At 35.3% G+C, this 22819-nt stretch overlaps 1 protein-coding gene across 1 annotated transcript in view; it reads left to right on the top strand.

Annotated features, from left to right (window-relative positions):
- The window catches only part of LOC145687876 (uncharacterized), a 71640-nt gene extending 49098 nt beyond the window's left edge, over window positions 1-22542 (top strand). Inside the window, exons 2-6 of the mRNA XM_081761390.1 lie at window positions 5866-6085; window positions 8385-8532; window positions 12797-12916; window positions 15197-15331; window positions 17250-22542. Coding sequence (XP_081617516.1) covers window positions 5866-6085; window positions 8385-8532; window positions 12797-12916; window positions 15197-15331; window positions 17250-17430 — 804 coding nt within the window. The 3' untranslated portion in view covers window positions 17431-22542. The remainder of the gene's footprint in view (window positions 1-5865; window positions 6086-8384; window positions 8533-12796; window positions 12917-15196; window positions 15332-17249) is intronic.
- Window positions 22543-22819: the final 277 nt, after the last annotated feature.

The following is a 22819-nucleotide window of genomic DNA, read 5'->3' as shown; positions in this document are numbered from 1 at the left end:
TGAATGAGAATACAATACTTCCGTCCATGATTTTTTATTGTATGTTTTAAAGACTTTTAGGTTTTTCATTTTTTTTTAAACGATTGAACTAAAAATTCGAGGAGCTAGTTTTTTTTTTTTTTCATAGATCTTGGTCCATGCTTTACCGCTAATTCAAAACCATTTTGATACAATTCTTACGGTATTATTGGACTTTAATCAACTGTCAAGATGTTCAGTATTAAGTAATTAAGCAGTCTTTTAGTTCACGAAACTTATTTTATACTCATTTGTGAGTAAACTAACAAGTAAGAAACATTTAGAAAAAGGAACAACTGCTTTACTTTTATTTGCATTGTCAGCCCCCCCCCCAAAAAAAAAATATTCTGAAGAAATCCTTAAATCGTATAAATGTGTGACCTTTGCCATTCAAAATTAAATGTGATAGAATTGGAAAGATTAGATTGGAACTACAGATGTTATGAAAATCATTTTCTCAATTAAATGCTAGTCTAATGCATCTATACAGAACAATTTGATTCCATTTTATGATTATTGTCTTGCTCTCGGAGGCATAAATCTCAAATTATCATTTACTAAATATGAATAGGGGCCGGCTCTACCTTATGTGCAACACGTGCATTTACAAGGGGTGACAGTTTCGAGGAGTGGCTTAATCTGTCATAACTATACAGGTATTATTTTTTTTAAAAAAAATATTTCTTACTGAAAGCAGACTTCATGATGATGGGAGTTAAATTTACTAAGCTGACTTTCTATATCAGTACTACATTCATAAATCATGTTTCGGTCGCATTATTTTAAGGTCACATGGACAGTGCTAAAGCAAGTGGTTAAACAAATCCCGAGATGAATTGCCTGATTGTTGTCAAATACGAGAACTCAATCCTCGAACAGTATTGAACACCTGTTCCATTTAGTTGGTTATCACGGTTTTGATATGAAAACTAGTTTTACCTTTGTTACCAAAAAGTTTCTTATTATTAAAGGTGGGAACAAGTTTTTTTTTAAATGTTAACAGATGTAGAAAGAAAGTCAAGATATAAAGATAAAATAGCTAGTTGCACTGCAATTTCAAACTGACTGACAATGAAGCTCGAAAAAGGATTATCATCTTTCCACTGCAGGTGTGTTTGCTTTATCTTTCACTAACATAATATATTATTATTTAAAGAAAAAACACACGCAACGAGGTTGTATCTGTAGTTTCCAGACCTTTCTGAGTGTGAGTGCACTTTCCCTCCCATTCGTTGTTCATAATGGTGTATTATACTCAAAATCGTGGCTTTTAAGATTTGTTCTTTCTGAGGAAAGGGGACGGAAAATAATGCCATTTTACGGGGCGGCAAATTGCCTAGGGCGGCCCTGAATATGAATACACTTATTACAGTTATCAACCACATTTCTTTCTTAAAAAAGAAAGATAAAATTAATAAGGTACCTGCTTTATTGCAGCTAAGTAACAGTACATTTTTTAAGAGTACTAAAGACAAGAAAAATAAAATCCCTAGGCATGTGCAAAATTTCGATGTAGAATATGATTTTACATATTGAAGAGATGTACGAAGTTTAAAGGCAACGTTTGTGTTATCAGTAAAATGCATCGGTACTTTAAAGATAATTAATTAAGCAGATTGATGTGGTAGAGATTGAGTTGCATATAAAATTGGGCGTATTCATTTACTCCTTTCTCCTGTCCATCAAAGTGTAAAATGACTGAGTACTTTAGCAACAGACGACGGTGAAAGTCGTTTGTCGTCATTGCGACGGTGCTCTATTGTCTCAAGAAGCAGGGGGCGGGGGGTTATCTTCCTCTTCCTCTGTTGCAGGATGCAGAGATATTACTTTTTTTTTCTTAACATTTATTTCGGTGTTAAGATTATGGAACAAAGAAACAGCTTCAGATCGTGAACTACATGACAGTAAAACACAATGTTCAGCAGCTTTTATGGTTTTATATTTGGAATAATAATGTTCAAAATTGTATTCATTTCTTTTTATTACTGCATTGCCGTTATGTCGCGGAAGTTTGGATCTATGAGAAAAAAGTATACCTATATACTTCGTAGAGTTTTCGTCAATGAAATAATTTGTACCTAATGGTTGCAAAATCTTACTGCTTTCAGTGGTTTAGTTTTTACAGTAATACTTTACAGGGCTGTAATTACTTAGAGAAAACTACAACAGGAAATAATTAGGCTATGTCCCATTGATAGTAATAAAACAAAGATTTTTCTACATAATAATAATAATTTATACTTAACACGCAAGGACAATTACAAAATTAAAAATACATGAAATCTAGAAAATAAAGTATTTGGAAAACAAATTGGCTCTGGCCCTTATGATGCGATATCAAGCTTCCTTCTATAACCAAAGCACTGAAACATCTTAAAGTTTTAAGTTACCTCACAAAGATCCAGTGCACGTATTCTACCTAACTATTTGATATTCCATTCCGTTCTTTGGAGAATCAGTAGGCCTTCTGTTACAACAGGAAAGGGTTCTATGATCTGCCCTTGTAGCTCCAGCTGATCTAAAAGAAAAGTTGGGACAACGTCTCTGACCTGAAAATTCACGAGAAGAATCCACACTACCTTATATTCGTAAACCTAACAGGACAGGGCACTCAATATCTGTTCACCAATAACCGTTGTGGGAGATATCCTCTCAGTTTCCAATGTAGTAGGTTCGAGCTTTATCTTGCTCGAAACAGTCCTCTTCAAACTGGGGTATTATCTAATTCTAAATATCTTCAGTTAGAGTGTTTTCTTCATAGAAAATGTCCATAGAAATTTGAACATGGCTCCAAAAATGACCAACTCCTGCCACTGTCTCCCCAGAGCATGATGGGTGATTGGTGTTGAATTTTCTTTACACAGACAATCTTCCTTTAACAGTTTTGCTTACCAATAGCATGTTACAATAGTACATTGGAAACCTCAAATATACGCTTAAAAAAACAGTTAACCGGACAACAATATATTCCAGGAATATGTGGAATATGTATGTTTACTACATAATCTTTATGAATCATAGGTTACCGTATGTTCCATACGTATTTTCCTTTTTTCCACTTAGATGCTACATCATGCCACTGTAGTATATCTGACATCTAACAGTCTTCTGTACGTTACATACGTCAACTGTATGTTAAATCCATCCATCTGTATGTGAAATCCTGACCTCTTATTGATTCGACTCCAAGGAGAATAATAAATGTAACAAAACACTTCACTACAGGAGTAAATACTCAAGCGATCGAATTGAAAGAACCCCGCGCAATCCTTATGAAAATTGGATTTCGGTGAAATAGCTTGAAATACTGATATGTTGTAGTTATTGTGTTCCTAAGAAAAAGTCTCAGTGGGCACAACCATCAATCACTGACCGTTTGGCCACTACAAGGCCACTTCTTTTAAATAGCAGAAGATAACGATATTCTGGATTTCGGTCAAAATGACTGAAACCGTGATATGTTGTAGATATTGTGATCCTGAGAAAAAGTCTTATTGAGCACAACCACCAATCACTGACCGTTTGGCCACTACAAGACACCTTTTTAAAACAGCCGAAGATAGCGAGATTATGGATTTCGGTGAAAATGACTGAAACCGTGATATGTTGTAGATATTGTTATTCTAAGAAAAGTCTCAATGGGCACAACCACCCATCACTAACCATTTGGTCACTACAGGGCCACTTTTTTGAAAACAGCCCAGTATGTTATGGATTTCGGTGAAAATACATGAAACTGTGATATGTTTTAGATTTTCTCATCGTGAGAAAAGTCTTAATGGGCACAACCGTCAATTATAGATCATTTGGCCACTACAGGGCCACTTTTTTGAAACAGCCCAAGATAACGATATTTTGTATTTCGGTGAAAATGGGTGAAACAGTAATATGTTGTAGATGTCGTGATCCGGAGAAAAATAATTAATTCGTGGCTACCGAGCAACGGTAGTTCAGTTGGTAGAGAATTTGTTCGCATTCGAGAGGTTCGGCCAAGGTCGGTCATACTGTCTAGGGTTTTCCAGGGCTTTGCTTTGTCCCGCAAGATGAACATTGGGATGTTATATATATGCTTAAATGGTGTCCGCCGCTACTCTCCCCATCCCTTTTCAGGGTTGTGGGAAGGGATAAGAAGATCTAAACCCTTTCAGAGTTTCATACGATTCCACAAAATCCCAGAACATCGTTACATTCTGGTGTTTTCAAAAATGTGGCCCCGTAGTGGCCAAATGGTCAGTGATTGGTGGTTGTGCTCAATAAGACTTTTTCTCAGGATCACAATATCTACAACCTATCACGGTTTCAGTCATTTTCACCGAAATCCAGAACATCGTTATCTTCTGCTATTTAAAAGAAGTGGCCCCGTAGTGGCCAAATAGTCAGTGATTGGTGGTTGTGCAAGGTAGAAACAGCTAGTTTCGGTTCACCCTGGTCCAGCATCTGGTAGGAGTTTAACATCTCTTCCAGTATTATTTTATTTATAATATATATTTTATAACTTTTAGTGCATACATAAATGCATATTTTCAGATTTCTTCTAGTTCATACTAGCTGAACCTGCGCTCTCTACACAGCTCATCATTCACATATGAGGATGACTCTCCTTGTCATTCCTCACAACATATGTACATGTCCCTTTACATACACAAGTGAAAGACGTCTTGATAAAAATCGGCAAGGAGTATCATAAAGGGGAGATCTTATCGATTATTTTTTCAATATCACGCGCCGTTTGCAAGATTTGAGCCTACTTCCGGTTGGAGTTTCTAATTCATGTATGATCAGTGTTTTCTTTCTTCTTGCATGCAATATGTAATAAGTAAATATATTACATACACAATTAATTATAATGTCAGTTATATATGGTGTTCATTGGGCCAAACACTCCAAACACTAAAGATTCATCTGAGACTGGAGAAATGGTTAACCTTCGTTTCTCATTATAATTTGACCATGAAACAAACGCCTGAGGGGTATGTAACCCCTATATGCAAATATGTGGTATTGGAATATATAACTTGTAGGATATGATGCTTTACTTTTTGAAATGTCAACACTTCCAGTGGACACCTTAAAAAATGTAATAAAGAAATAACGATCATGTTTTTTAAACAATGTAATTAGAAGTGACCAATCTACACAAAATTTGCAATCGATCAGTGAAAATGGCATCTTTCTAGAGGGAACTCAGTGTCCAAAGGATTGGTCACAAACATATGAACTTTTCTAACATTTTAATATATAGATAAATTCGGATCCCTAGTGTTTGGAAAGGAAACTCTAACAGAAAATTGAAGTTGTTTGAAAGGGTTAAATAAGTGTCTTTCTTTACACGTGGACTCTCTTATGCTGAAAAATACTTGCGTCAAAAGGTGATTCAATAATGTTTTCAGCCATTCAAAACAAAAAAAAAAAAAAAAAAAAAAAAACAATGAAAATTTCAACTATTGTCATTTATCTTAGGTGATGATTTAATTTTGTCACTTATAGTAAAACGATAGAAAAAAATCTATGATGTCAGGTATGTTATTATACTAAAAGGTATAAGCAAATCTTTAGGGCTCTTTGCGTGATGCTGTCACAAACAGATAGTTATTTCAAATATATTTGTAAAGTTTAACCAATATTAAGTATGCTTTCTATCACAAAGCTATTAACATAAATGTCAATACTTAAAATCTAATTCTGTCCAACAATTTTTTGTGATTCATCTTTCTATCCTTCCGTTTAGAATAAAACAGAAGAAATTAAAGGTTGATTAAATGATTTTCAACTCAATGGAACTAATTTTGTAAAATATGTCAAATAATATCTCAGAATATCAAAGTAAGTACTTTGTGTTTTCTATAGCTAGGTGAGAGGTTGGCCGTATGGTTTCTGATGGCCTGTGCATGGCAAGTAATTACAGAAGACTCATCTGCTTCGAAGAAACGAGACACAGATAATCTAGGAAATGACGATTCAGATGTTAGTGCCAGTGAGTTGGAGCCGGAAGCCAGAGGAAATCCTGGGATTGTCATCCTTTATTCAAAGCACTCTCATAAGGATGACTTTGGCAAAGACCCATACGGTAGGTGAAATCCATGAGCATTTATGAGCATGGGCATTTATTTTGACATGCTAAATACAATCAACAAAGAAAAACATATTATTTTCCGCGTCCATTCGAACGTTTTGTTAGTCTAATTTTGGCCTTGTTGTTAAGCGTTAATTTGGGACAATAATTTGATTAGCTATAGTGTAAATGCCGTCTCTACTTCAAATAAAAGATTGCTTTCAAAAAATAATAAGAACGAATTTTTTCCGAAATAGGAGAACTTAAAGAAATTTTCCGCATAAATTGATAATCTAAACTTCATAGATTTCATATTTATACACGATACTGAAATGTTTCTTTACAGAACTGATATAATGTACTACTTCATTATTTTCAAACATTTGGTTAAAGAATGTCAGAAGAGGCTTGTTTCTGATATTGATTTTGTGGAGATAATTTCAAAATGAATTGTAGCAGAGTGTTTTAGTGACATTTTAAGGGCAAAGATCTAAGAATTTTGAACTATTGGTTTGTGAAGGATTAAAATTCATAAATGAAGGGGTTACAATTACTGTGTGGTTCTACTTACAATCGCAGAAAACACGTACTTTAACTGCTCGTAGAAAAAGCATTAGTCCCTGATCTTTACGTCAATTGATACTTCGATCAGATCGTGGCCTCAAGGACAGCATACATTGACCAGCTAAAACGTTATGACAACCTGTTACTTGACAAAATCATTAGGATGATGTAAGAGGCACGGAGCAAAGCAGAACCGCTCGCCAGACAGTGACGAATATCTCACACAATTACTCAGTCTGATGCTTTTGCATAGAATGAGTAAGTTTGGCGATATATCAGAGTTTGATAGGAGCCAGATTGTGATGGCCGGACAGCTAATAGCTTGTGTCTCGGAAACAGTGCGACTTGTCGGGTATTCGCTAGCTGATGTGGTTAGTGTCTTCCAAAAGTAAGAAAAGGGTGTAAAACCAGCATAAAACCAAAAGAAGTGGGGTGGCCATATCTCATTGAGGATGTTTGACGTCATAGACTGTTGAGGTTTCTGCAAACTATAGGACAATTAACAACAGATTTTAACAGTAGACAAAGCACGAGTGTGTCTGAGCGCACAATTCACAAAGCGCTGTTATATAAGAGCTTCTGCAGCCGACGCCCTACATGTTTGCCGATGTTAACCGAATGGTATCATCAATGATGACTGGAACGGGCACATGCCCATCGCCATTAGATCACAGAACAATAGCACAACGTTACATGGTGTGATGAATCATGATACCGCCTTAATCATATTGATGGCCAGCTTAGAATCCGTCGTCTTCCAGAAAAACAGCTGCTCGAGAGGTGCACAGTAGGATCACAAGAGGCCTGTGATGACTAAATAATGATTTGGGAAACCTTCACATGGCCATCAATCGGCTCGGTAGTATATAGGGTCGTAGCTATAGGTGAGTCATTGCTGATTACGTAGACCCATTAATGTCAGCCATATTTCGAGCTCAGATTGAAATCTTTCAGCAGGACAATGATCCTTGTCATAAGATCAATGTGAAGCTGGAGTGATTCGATGAGCAGAGCGGTGAATTTAGTTGATTCCATGTCAAACTACATTGCTGCTGTCCTGTGGACCAATGGTGGACTACCAGATATTAGTTAGATGGTCATAGTGTTTTGACTGGTCAGTGTATGTTATCTTTATCGGATTTGAACTAATCTCATTTTCCATAAGAATATTGATAGAGGTTTTCTTTTGATGTGTTCTTACAAATTTATTTCTACAAAAATAAAATATGATGATTTTGTAACCCATTCTTTTCTCTATTCTCTCTTAATAGAAATAGGTGAAGTATGAGTTTAGAATCTGATTAACAGCTGATAATGATCGTAGCTCAAGTTATTTTTTCACTAGCTAAATATTACGCCGTAGTAATCACAAAAATAAAATGTTTTTAAGACGTAAAATGAAAAAGAGAAAACAGTACATATTTATTTAGTTATTAAATGAGCTGTCTGAAACTAGAGTGAACTAACTGCATTATTTTATTCAGGTTTATGAGTTTAAGCATAAAATCATTTGAGTTTCGCATATGAATCTTATACTACAACAAACTAATTGTAGAAACTAACGCAATGGTAACATGAAATGTCTCAAGTTATTCACTGATGCAAAATGGAAATACTTAGAAAAAATCGTGTCACGCTCCGTACTGATCTCTAGTTGTAAATCAGAGTCATATATACAATCAATGTGCTAAAAGATAATTACTAAACTTTAAAATTAATGAATCACCTGATAAACAACCTATCTTTCCAGACTATCCCAGTGGTTACGGAAGGATATTGAATAAACCGCCCAGCTTTCAGACGTTCGACAGCAACCAGCACCATCACAAACATGGAGGACCAAAACCTGGATGTGCACACGACCTCAATTATTGCCTCTATGACAAAGAATACCCGGTGTGAGTATTACATTGTCACTATTCTGCCTTTTGTTAGTTTCTGTCATGTGATAAACACAGGTTTATAATGCGGTTATGGAAATCTGGCGTCTGAGACTGTAGTATTTTTTCACACAGTTTTTAGGTGACCAAGGTCAGTGACTACGCTGTTGCCGGTAGTTAAATATTGAATCTTCTCTCAAGTAAGATTGTTTTTGTAATTTGAAAATCATAAGTTACAAATCACTAATTCATATTGTTACTTATGACCTGTTAAATATTCTAAGTTTGTCGCCAGAATTACAGTCCCTGTTATTAAAGGACTTTTGGTAACAGCACCTGTACACTAAGAAAAAATGTAGGTGGCATACTTAAAAAGATAGGTTACGTGAGTAATTTCTGTAGCTTTTGGACTTAACGTACAGCAGACGTATAACTGAAAACGCATGTTTTATAATACTTTCTGTATAAGTGTTCCATCTGTACGTACTTTCCGTATGAAACAATATAGGCAGTTAGGATCTCACATACAAATGGACGTATATAACATACAGCTGAGGAATGTAACATAAGTGTATGCATGTGATATACGGAAAACTGTTAGATGTCAGACATCCTGCAACGACACGATGTAACATCCAAGGGCAGTGCCTATCCAGCATACGGATAACGTATGCTCCGTACTGATTTCTGTAATGAGCAAGAGGATAACGCCGCAGAACGGATTTTTCTCAGTGTAGTTCATCACAGGTTGTGTCCAATTGTCAGACGTCAGCTTTCCTTAACCACAGTAGCAATAGTTGGATACGAATAATCAAATGGGTTAGATTTACTGTGCTGTGCTAACCTCATCGTTCTTATGTTACTTGAAAACTCCCAGTGAAATTTAACCCATTGAGAAAGGAAAGATACTTTTTCTTTTGTTGTAACAATGCATTGTTTTGCATACGATGATATAACGATAGGAAGATGTTTCTGTTATAGAGAGAGTGAGAGTGTATTCTGTTCATATGGAAGCATATGTGTCTGACGAAAATAAAGGAAGTTGACGCACGAGTGCCGCTGGAACGTCAAGTTCAACACGAAATCACAAAACTTTTGCAGAATGTTAACCGGATGAGAGACAGGGTGAGCGTTAGCGAAAGTGGACCAAAGAAAAGAAGACGCTATGCAAATGTTACAAATTCATTTCTTTGTTTTTCGTTTCATTTTACTTTTTTCCAGTTCGCGTACTGAAAAGATAATCTTTAAATACGCCAACCCAAATTAATTCCACAATAGGCAAGCGGTAAAGAAGCTCGAAATGCTTGGTACTCTAATTATAGGCATCAAAGTGGAACTATATCCAGAAAGTTTGCAATGAACTGCTCGCTGGATGGAAACATCTCCATTTACTATGTAATTAATTCTAATAGGAAATCAAGACCACGTTTTCTTATTACTGACTTACGACACCAAACATAAAGATTAGACGTACATAAATGCTTCAAATGATAGACTTTAATATATTTTTAAAAAAAATCAAATCTTTTCAGTTTAACGTCCCACGATTGTGCCTGTTAGGCTAAAGGAGATGGATGATTTAGGCAAGTAAATGATAATTAAAAAAAGGTGGAATTAGAAAGTGGGAGAAAACGGAAGCACCCCAAGAAAACCCACGGACAACATATTGTCGACGACAAAATTCCTTGGCTAAGGGATCGAACCAGAGATCACACACACCAAAGATAAATGTTCTGCAACTGAGCTACCGTGCCCTTCATGTCCAAAGTCAGATTTTAGATTTGGTTCTATAATGATATGCAAAGGAGGATCCTTTTTACGTGCTTATGAGCTGCAACACTCTCTGTGCGCTCTAAGATATACAGGGTGTTTCAAAATAACACCGACAACGTTTGGGAGATGATTCCTGACAGCAAGGTAACACAAAAAGCATAAACAAACCTGGGTGCACAAATGCTTCCTTTTGGAGTTATAGGCGGCCGAAAACGTGAAAAAATGAACTTTTAAGGTCAATAGTTCCAAAACTATGGAACCTAAAGTAGTCGGGTGAAAACTTCACTTAGGAACTAATATGTGCCCTATCCAAATATAGAAGTTTCAGAATCCTGTGATACTTCCGCAACAATTCTTATAGAGGTAGTTGGTGAGTACTTGAAAATATATGCCCATGTGTGTTTTTTTAAACATGTGTTTTTTGATAGCGCACATTTTAGTTCCTAAGTGAAGCCTCGACCCGACTACGGTATGTCCTATAGTTTTAGAGCTATCGACCTTAAAATTTCATTTGTGTGTGTGTGTGTGTTTTCGGCAGCCTATAACTCCGAAAGGAAGCTTTTATGCATCCAAGTTGGTCTATACTTTTTGTCTTATCTTGGTGTTACGACTCACCTCCTAAACGTTGTTGCTGTTGTTTTGAAACTCCCTGTACATTATATATATATATATATATATATATATATATATATATATATATATATATATATATATATATATATATATATATATATATATATTAAATCAATGTGCTGGAATCAATTTACTATTGATATAACGAATTATGTATTCGTTGGCAAGCAACAGTAAAGAAAAGCTATCAAAATTAAAAAGATGGTTATTTGTCAATTTGGTCTCCTTTTAAAGAAAAAAGTTTAGTATGAAATTGTTGCCTCATTGCCGGGAATATTGGTAACTTTTACGCAAGCAATTGTATAAAATGGTTTGTTTTTTCTAGGCAAATAGAACACAAAATAATTTTATGTTACTTATTTCTTTATGTTTTTATTTGTTTTTACTTTTTGATGGAAATTGTTTCTTAACACATTATGACGAAAAGCGTGTGTATATAATTATTATTTTACAAAATGTTGTATTGTTTGAATTTACTCTTCATATTTAAATAACAGGTTTGAAAGTCCACAACATCAAATGACGCGCTTCCTGTCTTGGGACATTTTCCTCCCTTTCCTCAGCTACTCATGTCATGCTAGCGTGTCTTCCGCATACACTCAGGAAAGAAAGTTTTTTTTTTTTAATTTTTAAATTGCTACACTGCGTGTACGTGAATGTTTATATAGACTCCGCGTACTATAGTTGCAAGAGTGCGCGCGCGTGAGTGTGGAGGGTAATAAAATTGCATAACTAAACCATTGCAATTATTCATTATTTCTTTCTACAACAACAATGCGAACAAGTCTGACAGCGCCGAAGGTAAAAAGCAGAATAATATTTGTCACGCGTATGTATGTACGTAAGTGAATTCATGCGCGTTGTTATTTGGCTTTTAGAAACTACACTACTCGACATAAATTCACGAGTGAGGCGTCAATAGATTTGCCTTTTTCAAGAGAGACTCTCGGTGCATCTTGGTCATATATATATATGTACAGTGGCGTATTTACGATTTTGTTTCGGGGGGGGCTTTGCCTGAAAATGTGAAAATTCTGCAAGATATTTCATATACTTTACTCTAGTAAGATTTCGGGGGGGCTTAAACCCGGAAGCCCCCCTAAATACGCCTCAAGAAGACAGTTATAGATATGCGACAATCATTTTGGACATGAGTGTACCACTGGTTTCCGTTGCTGTCTAGCGAAGTCTCTCCACATGCAAAGATCTCCTGAGCTCCAAGCGACAGAAACTAATATTCGAAAACATAGAAATGTGCATAATCAAGTATAACCAGTTTCTGAAGACCCACTAGTATGTAACGGTTTCTCAAGCCGCAATATTGCTAAATTAAAGTTTTCTTTTTTTAAAATACCGAGTTGGTTTTAACAACAATTTTATTACAAGAATGTTGAATGTTGTACAAGTTTGAGATTAAATGAACAAGTTTGAGAGATTTTAACAATTGCTGATGTAATGAATAAAGAATGTTCATGTAACTGTATACTATAGTACTTAATAAAGATATGCTATTAGCACCTTTTTTTGCACCTTTTTGAATGATTTTTCAGCCTCTTTTATTCCCTTTTTCCTACCACAATTTTGCACCTTAAAATCCGGTCTCTACTGATCATCATAGTGCTTTCATGAACAAACTATGATCGTTTAAGCTATCTTTAGTATCTATTCGAAGCTCTTCCTGAGAAATAATTAAACTTGAAACCAGAAGTCTGATCATTCAATTATTAAACTTTGCTCGGCAACTACTCTTGTACCAACACTGACTTATTAGCACAGTAGTTTTTCTGTTCGTATTGATATAGAAATGTCACAGTGTGTAATATGAATCAGAATTCTGTGAAAACATTTATTTTTCTTCTCTTTTATGTCTTCATAGTGATAAAGTTCATGATATTGTGAATAACTACCACGACGACGTTCATCACATGTACCATGGCCTTAATCATTACCCGCCGCAGGATTACATTGCATATGACAACTACACGCACGGATACAGGTAGGTTCAATGTCTTTGTCTATCATTTTACATTTGCTAGAATGTTTGTTATCGTAGACCAGTTATTTCAACTGAGCTATATCACAAGAAGTGTTTCTGCTTCAGGAATACATCTAAAGCATCAGTATGAGCCAATAATGGGAAAGGTTGGTAAGAATTAAGAAGTGTTGGCAGTGTACGAGTATCTTGAATCCACGAGTGGAATACCTAAAGTACTATAGGCTCATAGGGTGTAGGATGGTTGGTAAGAGTTAAGAAGTGTTGACATTGTACGAGTAGTCATGAATCCAAGAGTTGAATACCCAAAACACCATCGACTGATAGGGTATACGATGATTGCTAAGATTTCAGAAGTATCTGCAGTGTATGAGTAGTCATGAATCCACTAGTGGAGTACCTAAAAGACCAACGAATCATAGGGTGTAGGATATTTGGTACGAGATTTAAAAAGTATTGGCAGTGTACGAGTAGTCATGAATTTACGAGTGGAGTACCTAAAAGATAATTGACTCATAGGATTTAGGATCGTTGGTAAGTGTTAAGAAGTGTTGGCAGTGTACCAGTAGTCATGAATGCAGGGGTGGAGTACCTTAAAGACCATCGACTCAGGGTGTACGATGGTTGGTAAGAGTTAAGAAGTGTTGGCATTGTATGAGTAGTCATGAATTCGCTAGTGGTGTACCTAAAAGACCATAGATTCATAGGGTGTAGGATGTTTGGTAGGATCTAAGAACTATTGGCAGAATACAAGTAGTCATGAATCCACCAATGGAAAATCTGAAAGACCATAGACTTTTGTATCATAATTCCTGTTTGCTTGATACCACTGCTTCGACTATGAGCAACTTTCTCTGTTTGGTCCTTACACTGAGTGTTATGTTTCATAAGAATGACAGAAGCAAGTTGTGACGTCACAGATAATCTAGTTCGAAGCCACTTCTGTCAGCTGGGCACTACCCTTTAGCTATTAATAAGAATATTGAGTATATCTTGTCAGAATTCCTTCTCAATCATTTCTTTTTATAATCTTGGTCAGTTCAAAGGGATCTATCTTTTGGTATATGTCTCATTTGGACATTTGGACATTCGAAGTGGTTCAAGTTCATGATTTCCGGTTTCAACTTTCACTGCCATAAAACAAAACAAAAAAAAAAAAAGGATAGCGACTACTGTTTTTTTTTTTTTTTTTTTTTTTTTTTTTTTTTTTTTTTTTTTAATATATGGGTTCAGCGTCCAAGGACCAGGTTCTATCTTTAATCCTATTAATATTCCTTTCAACACGGCGACAGTCATGGCTTCGTTGAGAACACTACTTTTCTTTCTTCTTGTACGCGCCAAAAATGACCTATCACAAACCGAAACAACTGCAAATTGTTGAACGAAACTTACACAATCACTACATGCCGTTTTGAAGCACAAAAGTAATAGAGGGCACTCTACATCGATTTTAAGAGCCTGCCTTACCAAAAATAATACAAAATTTACCATTTTTCTTTTGCTTGTTTATTCGTCAGTGAAAGGAGATAATGAAATGCAAGTCACTACAATCATAGATAATGCTATTCTACAACAGAAAATATGAACCTGAAGAATGTTCAGGGTTGCCATCCATAGAAATTACAGTGTTGCCAGAAAAAACAATTTCCCTAAGATCTAAGTTAAGGCAGCAAGTAGAGGAACAAACTCAACTGCATTTGGTTACATATCATATTGTTTTGGTTTCCTGTGAACTACTTTTTAAATAATAGTTGTATTTAGTTTGTAATAAACAAAATAGTTTTAACATACAATTATTAAAACTAAATAATAATGTTAATTAAAAAGTAGTTCACAAGAAACCAAAACAACATGATACGTTATCAAATGCAGTTGAGTTCATTCCTCTACTCTTTCTCTTAACTTAGATTTTAGGGAAATTGTTTTTCTGACAACACTGTAATTTCTATGGATTGCAACACTGAACATTTTTCAGGTTCATATTTTCTGTTGTAGAATAGCATTATCTATGATTGTGGTAACTTGCATTTCATTATCTCCTTTCACTGATGAATAATCAAGCAAAAGAAAATGGTAAATTTCGTATTATTTTTAGTAAGGCAGGCTCTTAACCAATCCGCACAATTGTGTTTCCCCGTGTTGAAAGGCATATATTGCATCGAGTAGGTACAGATGTACTATGTCAAGTTTGAGCATTGAACTCCCATACTTTGGGAGTCTACATGAAACTCACTTGTTATAATATAGAAACTAATAAATCTATCATTTTCTTTATTATTTTAGGCATAAAGGACACTTTGTTTGTGAGTCAGAAGTGTCTTATGTCCGACCAGGTTGGGCTAAGAATTGGAAAGGTGAATGGGTTGCTGTAGTGAATACTGACAAATATCCTCAAAGTGTGCGGATAGAAACATGCAAGTAAGTTCACAATGTCAAAAAGGTAAAATGACGCCTAGAAGTTGCATGAAATTAGGAGTTGCCAAAATAAAGTTTTGTTATTACATGTCTACCGAAACAAGAAATTTATTTCTATTAAAAAATATGCTTTTTCGTATTTTCAGAGAACACATAACTTTTACTGCACATGTTCATGTATAGATTATGTATTTAAGAAAAAAACATATTTTGTTGTAAAAGGAGAACAACGCATTTGCAAGACTGTAGAACAACTCTGCAAAACCGTATCACATTTGCACTGGCAATTGGGACCGTGTGCACACAACCATTAGTTGGTTATCAACATTTTGCCAGTTAAAAATTATAACTAGAAAAAATATTTCCTAAAATTTGAAGAAACTAGTTGTACTGAGATTACCTTGCATTTATTTTTGTCATGTTATTCACGAAGAAAACATTTGCCATAAGAAAATAAACATTTTACGTTTCTATTGAAGTAAAATGAAAAACTGGGGTAGGTCGTAAGCTGATGCTTAGTACTACTATAAAGGGATAAAAGTGAATCTGAAAAGGTAGGGGGACGGATGATGTCATGCCGTATCCCGTGCTTATCTTTGCCCATTGTAATTTTTTAAGAAGTGGGGGACGCCATAGATATTTCTTGGAAGTAGGGGTACGGCGTCCTCCCGCGTTCACCCTCACTTTTACCCCTGCTGCTATAGCTAAAGTGCATTAGCTTGTATTTATTACCAATAAAAACTTAACTATAAACTAAACCAAACCCTGCATTCTCCGAAGGGTTCCAACCAGATTGATGGTTTTTATCTTTGAAACATGTGGTGGCAGCGCCATTAGTTCTGAGTTTATAGGCGGCTGGCGTTCGCTCTCTCTTAAATAGATTCCAGATTGCCTCACAGTACTGGATCAACACCAAAAATATGTACCTTTGTGTCGATCCTAGGAAACGAGGACCCAAGTTAACTATTCTGCTTACAAGAGCATAATGGAATCGTGGTAAAGAACTAGAGACAAAAGAAAATCATGTTTATTTTTATTGATTTATTGATTCATATTATTACTATTATTTTAAATGGAAAACTATTAAAAGTATTATTCCAGTATTTTCAGTAGAATCGAGAAAAAACATTGAAAACCTTAGTCAGAAATCTCGGTCGCAAGATTCTAACCCGATTATGAAGTCAGGATGTTGTTCTCTTGTTTCCAACTAGACTTATCAGTGGCCAGATTCTTGACTTGGTTAAGGAGTCAAACAAACTATAGAGGAGTCATCATGTGATGGTCCCTGAGGGTTTTTTTTTTTTTTTTTTTTTTTTTTTTTTTTTTTTTTTACTACATGCGGAGGGAAAATGCAGCTCCTAGTTTGGTGGTAGTGTTAGAAATCACAGTCACTCTGTTTTACACAAGGATGTTATAAAATACAGGATATGTCCTTACAACAAAATCTTTAAGCCATACGTCACAGTTTCGCCACTCCTACTCTGCCCACTCCGCCCAATAGGATCGCAATGTTTTGAGCCAACAATCATGGCGGAAACGAAAGTAGCCAATCAGACGATGGCAGAAACAAGAGTAGCCAATCAGACGTGCCGATGCTCGGTTCTTTTTTTGGCTTCATCGATTTAATAGGATGAAGATACATATGTGGCACATCCTCTATTTATAACATCCTTGGTCTTACACCATTAAGAGAACTGGCGTTATAGATGCAACGAAAAAAACCTTGACACGTGACTAGTGACAACGCCGCAGTAAGCTGTCAGAGATCTTCTCTTGCTGGCTTCTCTATAGCAGATTTGAAGTTTCTCTTTAATTACGCTTGTTACTTACTTCATGAAGAGAGAGATTTATTTACTTTGCATTTTGAAACATGAGTTTTCATTGGAAATATTTGACTTTTTTTTCGTTCTGTTTCTTTCAGATTTGCTGGAAAGAAATGTGAATACCTCCCACCATGCTACAAATCCTACTGCGTCCAACGATACACATTCGTTAAGCTTCTGTGCGTGGATCCATATAATCCTCATCACAGGCCGATTGTGGATGTGTTTGAAATTCCCAGTGCTTGTTCCTGTTTCGTTGAGAACTTTGTTTATTACTAAATTCTCCTAGTCACGGTTCTGCACCGCTTCGTCTCTAGGTTCCTTTTTGTCACAGAAAAAAAAGCATCGATCCTCGCTTTCTGATGAGTGTTATTGTTTCCGGGAGAACTTCATAAAACATGTATTTTGCGTGTGTCGCGGTTGTTTGGCCACAAATCAAAGCATAATCCTTACACAATCATCTGCATAGAATCCTCTTCTTATGAACTACTCTATATGCCTTTTATTTTTATCCATATGTGTCAAGCAACAGAAGGTGTTAATCGAATTTTACTTTGTCTACATAGAACGCCTCTTTGTATTGACTATTGTGTTCTATGTTTCTAGATTAATTTCCAACAAGGTATTTGCGACACACATGTTTCAGAAGAAAAGAAAGTACAGTAGAACGTCGTTTATCCGCAACGTCAATTATCCGCACACTAAAAAGAAATCTGCGTACTACATTTGATTCAGTTTTGAACAAATTTAAGCAATTTCTTCAATCATAAATTGAGTCTAGATATGTTTTAGTTTGTTTTTTTAATGGTCGGGAACCGTGCAGAAGAAAAGGTGAGTAATAGACTCCATATATAAGTTGACACCAATCAACTTTCCATTCGTCAACCTAGCAATCTTATGAGTGAAGACGAAACTTCTTCGCAACAATTTTGATATTTTGTACCATTAGTTATCACAATTTTCGCATTTATGTCGCATTTATTTTTTAAACGTAGAGCAAGTTTTTTTTAAAAAAAAATATGAAACATATAAACAATATATTATGAGAAACAAGTTGTACAATATATTTTTAAGAGTGCTTGTTAGTGTGAATAACTGAGGCCTTCTGTCTTTTACATAATGCACAGCATATTGTACGAAAAAATAAACATGTGCAGTATGCTTTTCTTTGTTAAATAAACGCATATTTGATTATCCGCAGAACCTTTGGTCATAATTAATGCGGATAAACTATGCTCTACTGTACTTCATTAGAAAGTATATTAAATGTCTGCTCACCTTGATGTTAGTTTTAACAGAAAAGAAACAAAAAGCAGCTTGACAACATAGAGGCTGTGGATTTTTTTTTCTATGCAGCATTAAAATGAGAACATTAATATTAACTTATTAAAGTAATATCATACAGATATGCATCTATTTATAACAAATAATTAAATACTAGTGCAACTAAAAATTTCTAGCCTTTGAATTACTTATATAGGTCATCATCGTTTTAATTTTCTTCAAGACTTAAATTTGTTCATAACGTAGAGAAATTTTCCGGTCCGTTTTAAAGGAACATTCCGACATTCCTCTGCTGTTCTTAAGAGGAAGACAACATTTAAAGATTTTTCTTAGCAATACATCACTAGTGACACGAAACTTCAAACAGTCACTTCCACTGAACGAGTATAAGTTTCCATCTCAGGAGTCGTTTATATATATAGGACAAGGAACTTGATGATGATGATGGTGAAAAAAGAAGAAAGAAAGAAAGAAAGAAAAAGAATGATCTTATGCAAGACCCGTAGCCAGAGAACATAGAAGATATTTTTTTCTCAAATAATTATCCAAAATACCTTACAAACCTGATATTTGAGGAAAAAGAAAATGGGTCCAACCTTTCTTAATTTCACATACCCTAGTAAAAGCTACTGCTACGTACAGGTTTGACTAATACTGCTTAGTCCTAGACTGAACACATCATTTCACAGCCTTATAGCTGGTTATTTCATGTTACTAAATGCTACAGCCTTTTAAGATATCAATTTAGATCTTTCTAGTATGTGCAAGTTCAGAACAAGATCGGTGCAGACAATATAATCTCTAATGCGTCTGAGACCTAATATTGCTTTCAAAACTGAACTGAAGCATTGTATTTTCTGTGGAGCAAAATCTCATTTAGTACAAAATGTACAGGTCTGATTTCCGGTGCCCTAGTAACAAGAATTGGCAAACGGTTGGATGGCATATGAAAGGGGATCGGTCTTTTGATAAACGACGTGCAACAATTTCTTGCCAAACATAAATACAAAATAGGCTATGTTAGGCCAACAAACAACTTTGACATATTTCATTCTATACAAATTATATAGAACATACAGATTGGTCCAAAATAAAATTTGGCTTGATTTTTAGCTAAGGTTGCGCAAGTTTCTGAACAGATAATGTTGAAGGATCATGGTGTAGGCAAATGTTTGGTTTTCTGATCCAACGTTGACCAACCGAGCGATGAGTACCGATTTCGATCAACATTTTTGTTACTCGGATAGGGGTTTATACGGCTCACATTGATCAGCCCGTGTTATCGCGTCTGATATGTTGTAGGTTAATGTTTCACATAGTTTCTGCAGTGAAAAAGAATGTTAAATTACAAACAAGAAATAAATGAAATTATGGATTGGTACGCACCTGATATATATATACAATAAACAATGCTATTCCGTTTTTGGGTTGTCTACTCACTAGAATACAACCCTCATAACTAATACCTTGAAAATGAGTTTCTTGAATATTTATGGAACGTGATTGAAACCTAAATTGTAAATGTTCTGGATTCGATATTTTGTCAGATATGATGACTGACAGTTTCTTGTACTTCCATCAGACATTTCAAATAAATATTGCGATGGCTTCAACAAATGACTGAGCCCACTTTATCAACACGTAAATAAACCGGATATTTTTGATAAGAGACAATTTATTCAACATATATCAAACCCCCATTAACATTGATTTTTTTCTTTTCGTTCCTAGCACGCGCTAAGTAAACTTTGTGGTGTATAAACACCGTGTGCGTGGGTTTTCTTGGGGTTCTCCTGTTTCCTTCCACTTTCTTCATTGCACCATTTCATTAATTTCTCATCATCGCCGTCTCCTTTAGCCTAATCGGCATAACCGTAGGAAGTAAAACTTAAAGATTTCATTTTTCATTGAATTCTTCTCATCTCCTGGAAATAACAATGCCAGAAGAAAATGATATTAGAAGGCATAACGATTAAACATTTCTCTGTCTTAATAAAATTATGTCAAACAGTGTTTAACATAATGTTGTTCTTTTCAAATTTCACATTGTTCATCCTAAAGTTTCATGCTGGCTACGGGTCTGAAATACCGCTCTTAAAACGGAATATGTTTGTCTTAGAATTATTCGTACAAATAACGAACGTAAGTAATATCAATATAAAATGTTCGTATCTTACGTTCCGATTCAATGATTCAGTCGCGTGACACCGGAACAAGCAAATGCGTTTCACCATCAATATCATTCTACATCGAAAGCAATAGAAATTACAGAGAAATGAAGATCAAACCACAAAACTCATAGGAAGTGTTGGGAGTTAAACTAATTTTAAAAATCACTATTATTCAGTGCTATACCTTAAACAGTTGCTTCTAAGTATCACGTTCCAGGTGATTTGATTGACCTTTTTTTTTTCTTCCATGACTCCCAAAGTATGCCACTCTGGGTGGAGACAGCAAAACTTCAGTTGTAAATGTTATACGCGTTGCTCCCTTGACTTTCTTCTACGTAACAGCAAGAAATTCACTTCCTGTGCTTTTTTCATCTTTGTTTCAAATGAACTTGGCTGATGGAAAAAATGCAGAAAACAAACTACAAGAAGAAAATGCAATGGGAGTCAACAGGAAACATTAATAAAGACCATAAAATAAATGTGACTCAACAACTTTTTGTTTTAAAACAGTGACAGAAAGAAAATATTCTGACTTCAGTAGTATGTTTTTAGCATATCGTTCGTTTCTGGAAAGCAAATATTTGGAACCTACAAATGGATCACAAGATCTATCACTAGCAATTTCAAGTTCAAATATATTTTTAAATTCTAGAAATCTTTACGTATCCTGTTCCAGAAATTTTTATCTTAATTTTACATGCAACTGAATACTTATGAATTATATTGTTAGAAAACATTTCTGCAGACCATTGACGTCCGCGATTATACTTGTTAATTATAAATTTAACTAACTTCCTACTTTAAAAAATCATAAGGGCATTCATATTTGATAAATTCAGTAATTTTCTTCTAAAGCAAGCATCGTGACAAAAAAAGTGACCAAAGTGTTATCTGTAAGAACTTTATACCAAAGATAAGAGATAGTTACGGATTAGAATCTTGTTCCAAAGAATTCCACAAACACTCTCTGAAAAGCACTTAATTGTTAACAATAACCGTTTATTTTGAAAGCAATCGGGATAAAGCTTCATAACATATGCTAGAGTTCAGGAAGTGAAACATACAAACGATTTTGTTGTATTAAACAAGTTGGTCATGCCTATTTGCATAGTTTGTGTTGCTTTATCTATCAAAGTTCAGTGATACACAGCGTTGCCAACCCCTTAATGTTGGATGACCTCTCATTCATAGAAAATAAACTTTTTTGTGACCTATTGTCGTGCATTTCTCTTAAGGCAGTTATATACTATGACCTTTATCATCTTACAACCATACAATATGGACACCAGTGAACGTTACTCATTACAAATAGCTTGCAGAATTAGACAAACCTAGATAGCACAGAATAGCCTGATATTGAAGCTTGTTACCGAGCTCTTTCGTGGCTATGCGGTTAGAGTATGCGCCTTTGGTGTGAGAAACGCGGGTTCGGTTCCCAGCGGAGCTCATGTGGTTCGGATTCCACGTTAATCAGTAAGTCCCGTCTCATATAGCCTCGATGCTGAAAGGGACCTTAGACTGAAAATTAACTAAACTCAAGCTTGTTGCATGCAATGATTGCATAGTGTACAAAGGCTTTTATACATATATTTTATCCTATTATTACACTCTATTCACAGATTTTCTCCGGTTTACCTTCTTTCCTACCTTACTTTTCGGGTTCCTTAAACTAGACGGACCAGCCACTCCTAGAATCCAAGCTCAAAATTATTTTGTTTTGACACCATCGGTATGTAGCTTTTGTTTTGATCTGTTTTAAACACTTGCGAGTTCCTTATTAACAAACAATATCGAAATATTGAACATTCTTTTTCTTTTTTCTTTCTTTTTTTACAAGAAGCAAGCTACCCAAAATCACTGGTGGATCAGGCGAGTCGTTTGGAAGAAGCAGATTGTTTCCTGGACGATTAAGGCAGGCTTAAAATCTTACATCAAATCAGAATAAACTATATATACCTATAAAAGGAAGCCTTTGGCAAGGAAGCAAGCTCTTCCACCGCCCTACACGTGAGTCCGCCAATGCTCAGAGGGAGTATCACTAGTCAATTGATTGATTCACATAGGACGAGACCTACTGATTAAATTGAGTGAGATCAGAACCACTGTAGTGCGCTCGGTACTCGCCCACTGGTAATTGAACCAGGGACTTTGTGCACCACAAACAAACACCGTAACCACTCGACCAGAAACAAGGACGAGATTCCGCTAACTAT

The sequence above is a fragment of the Thermobia domestica genome, chromosome 6 (genome assembly GCF_964235325.1).
Source record: "Thermobia domestica chromosome 6, izTheDome1.hap1.1, whole genome shotgun sequence".
Classification (NCBI taxonomy): Eukaryota; Metazoa; Arthropoda; class Insecta; order Zygentoma; family Lepismatidae; genus Thermobia; species Thermobia domestica.
The sequence above is the reverse complement of the archived record's forward strand: the minus strand, read 5'-3'. Positions and strand labels throughout refer to the sequence as shown.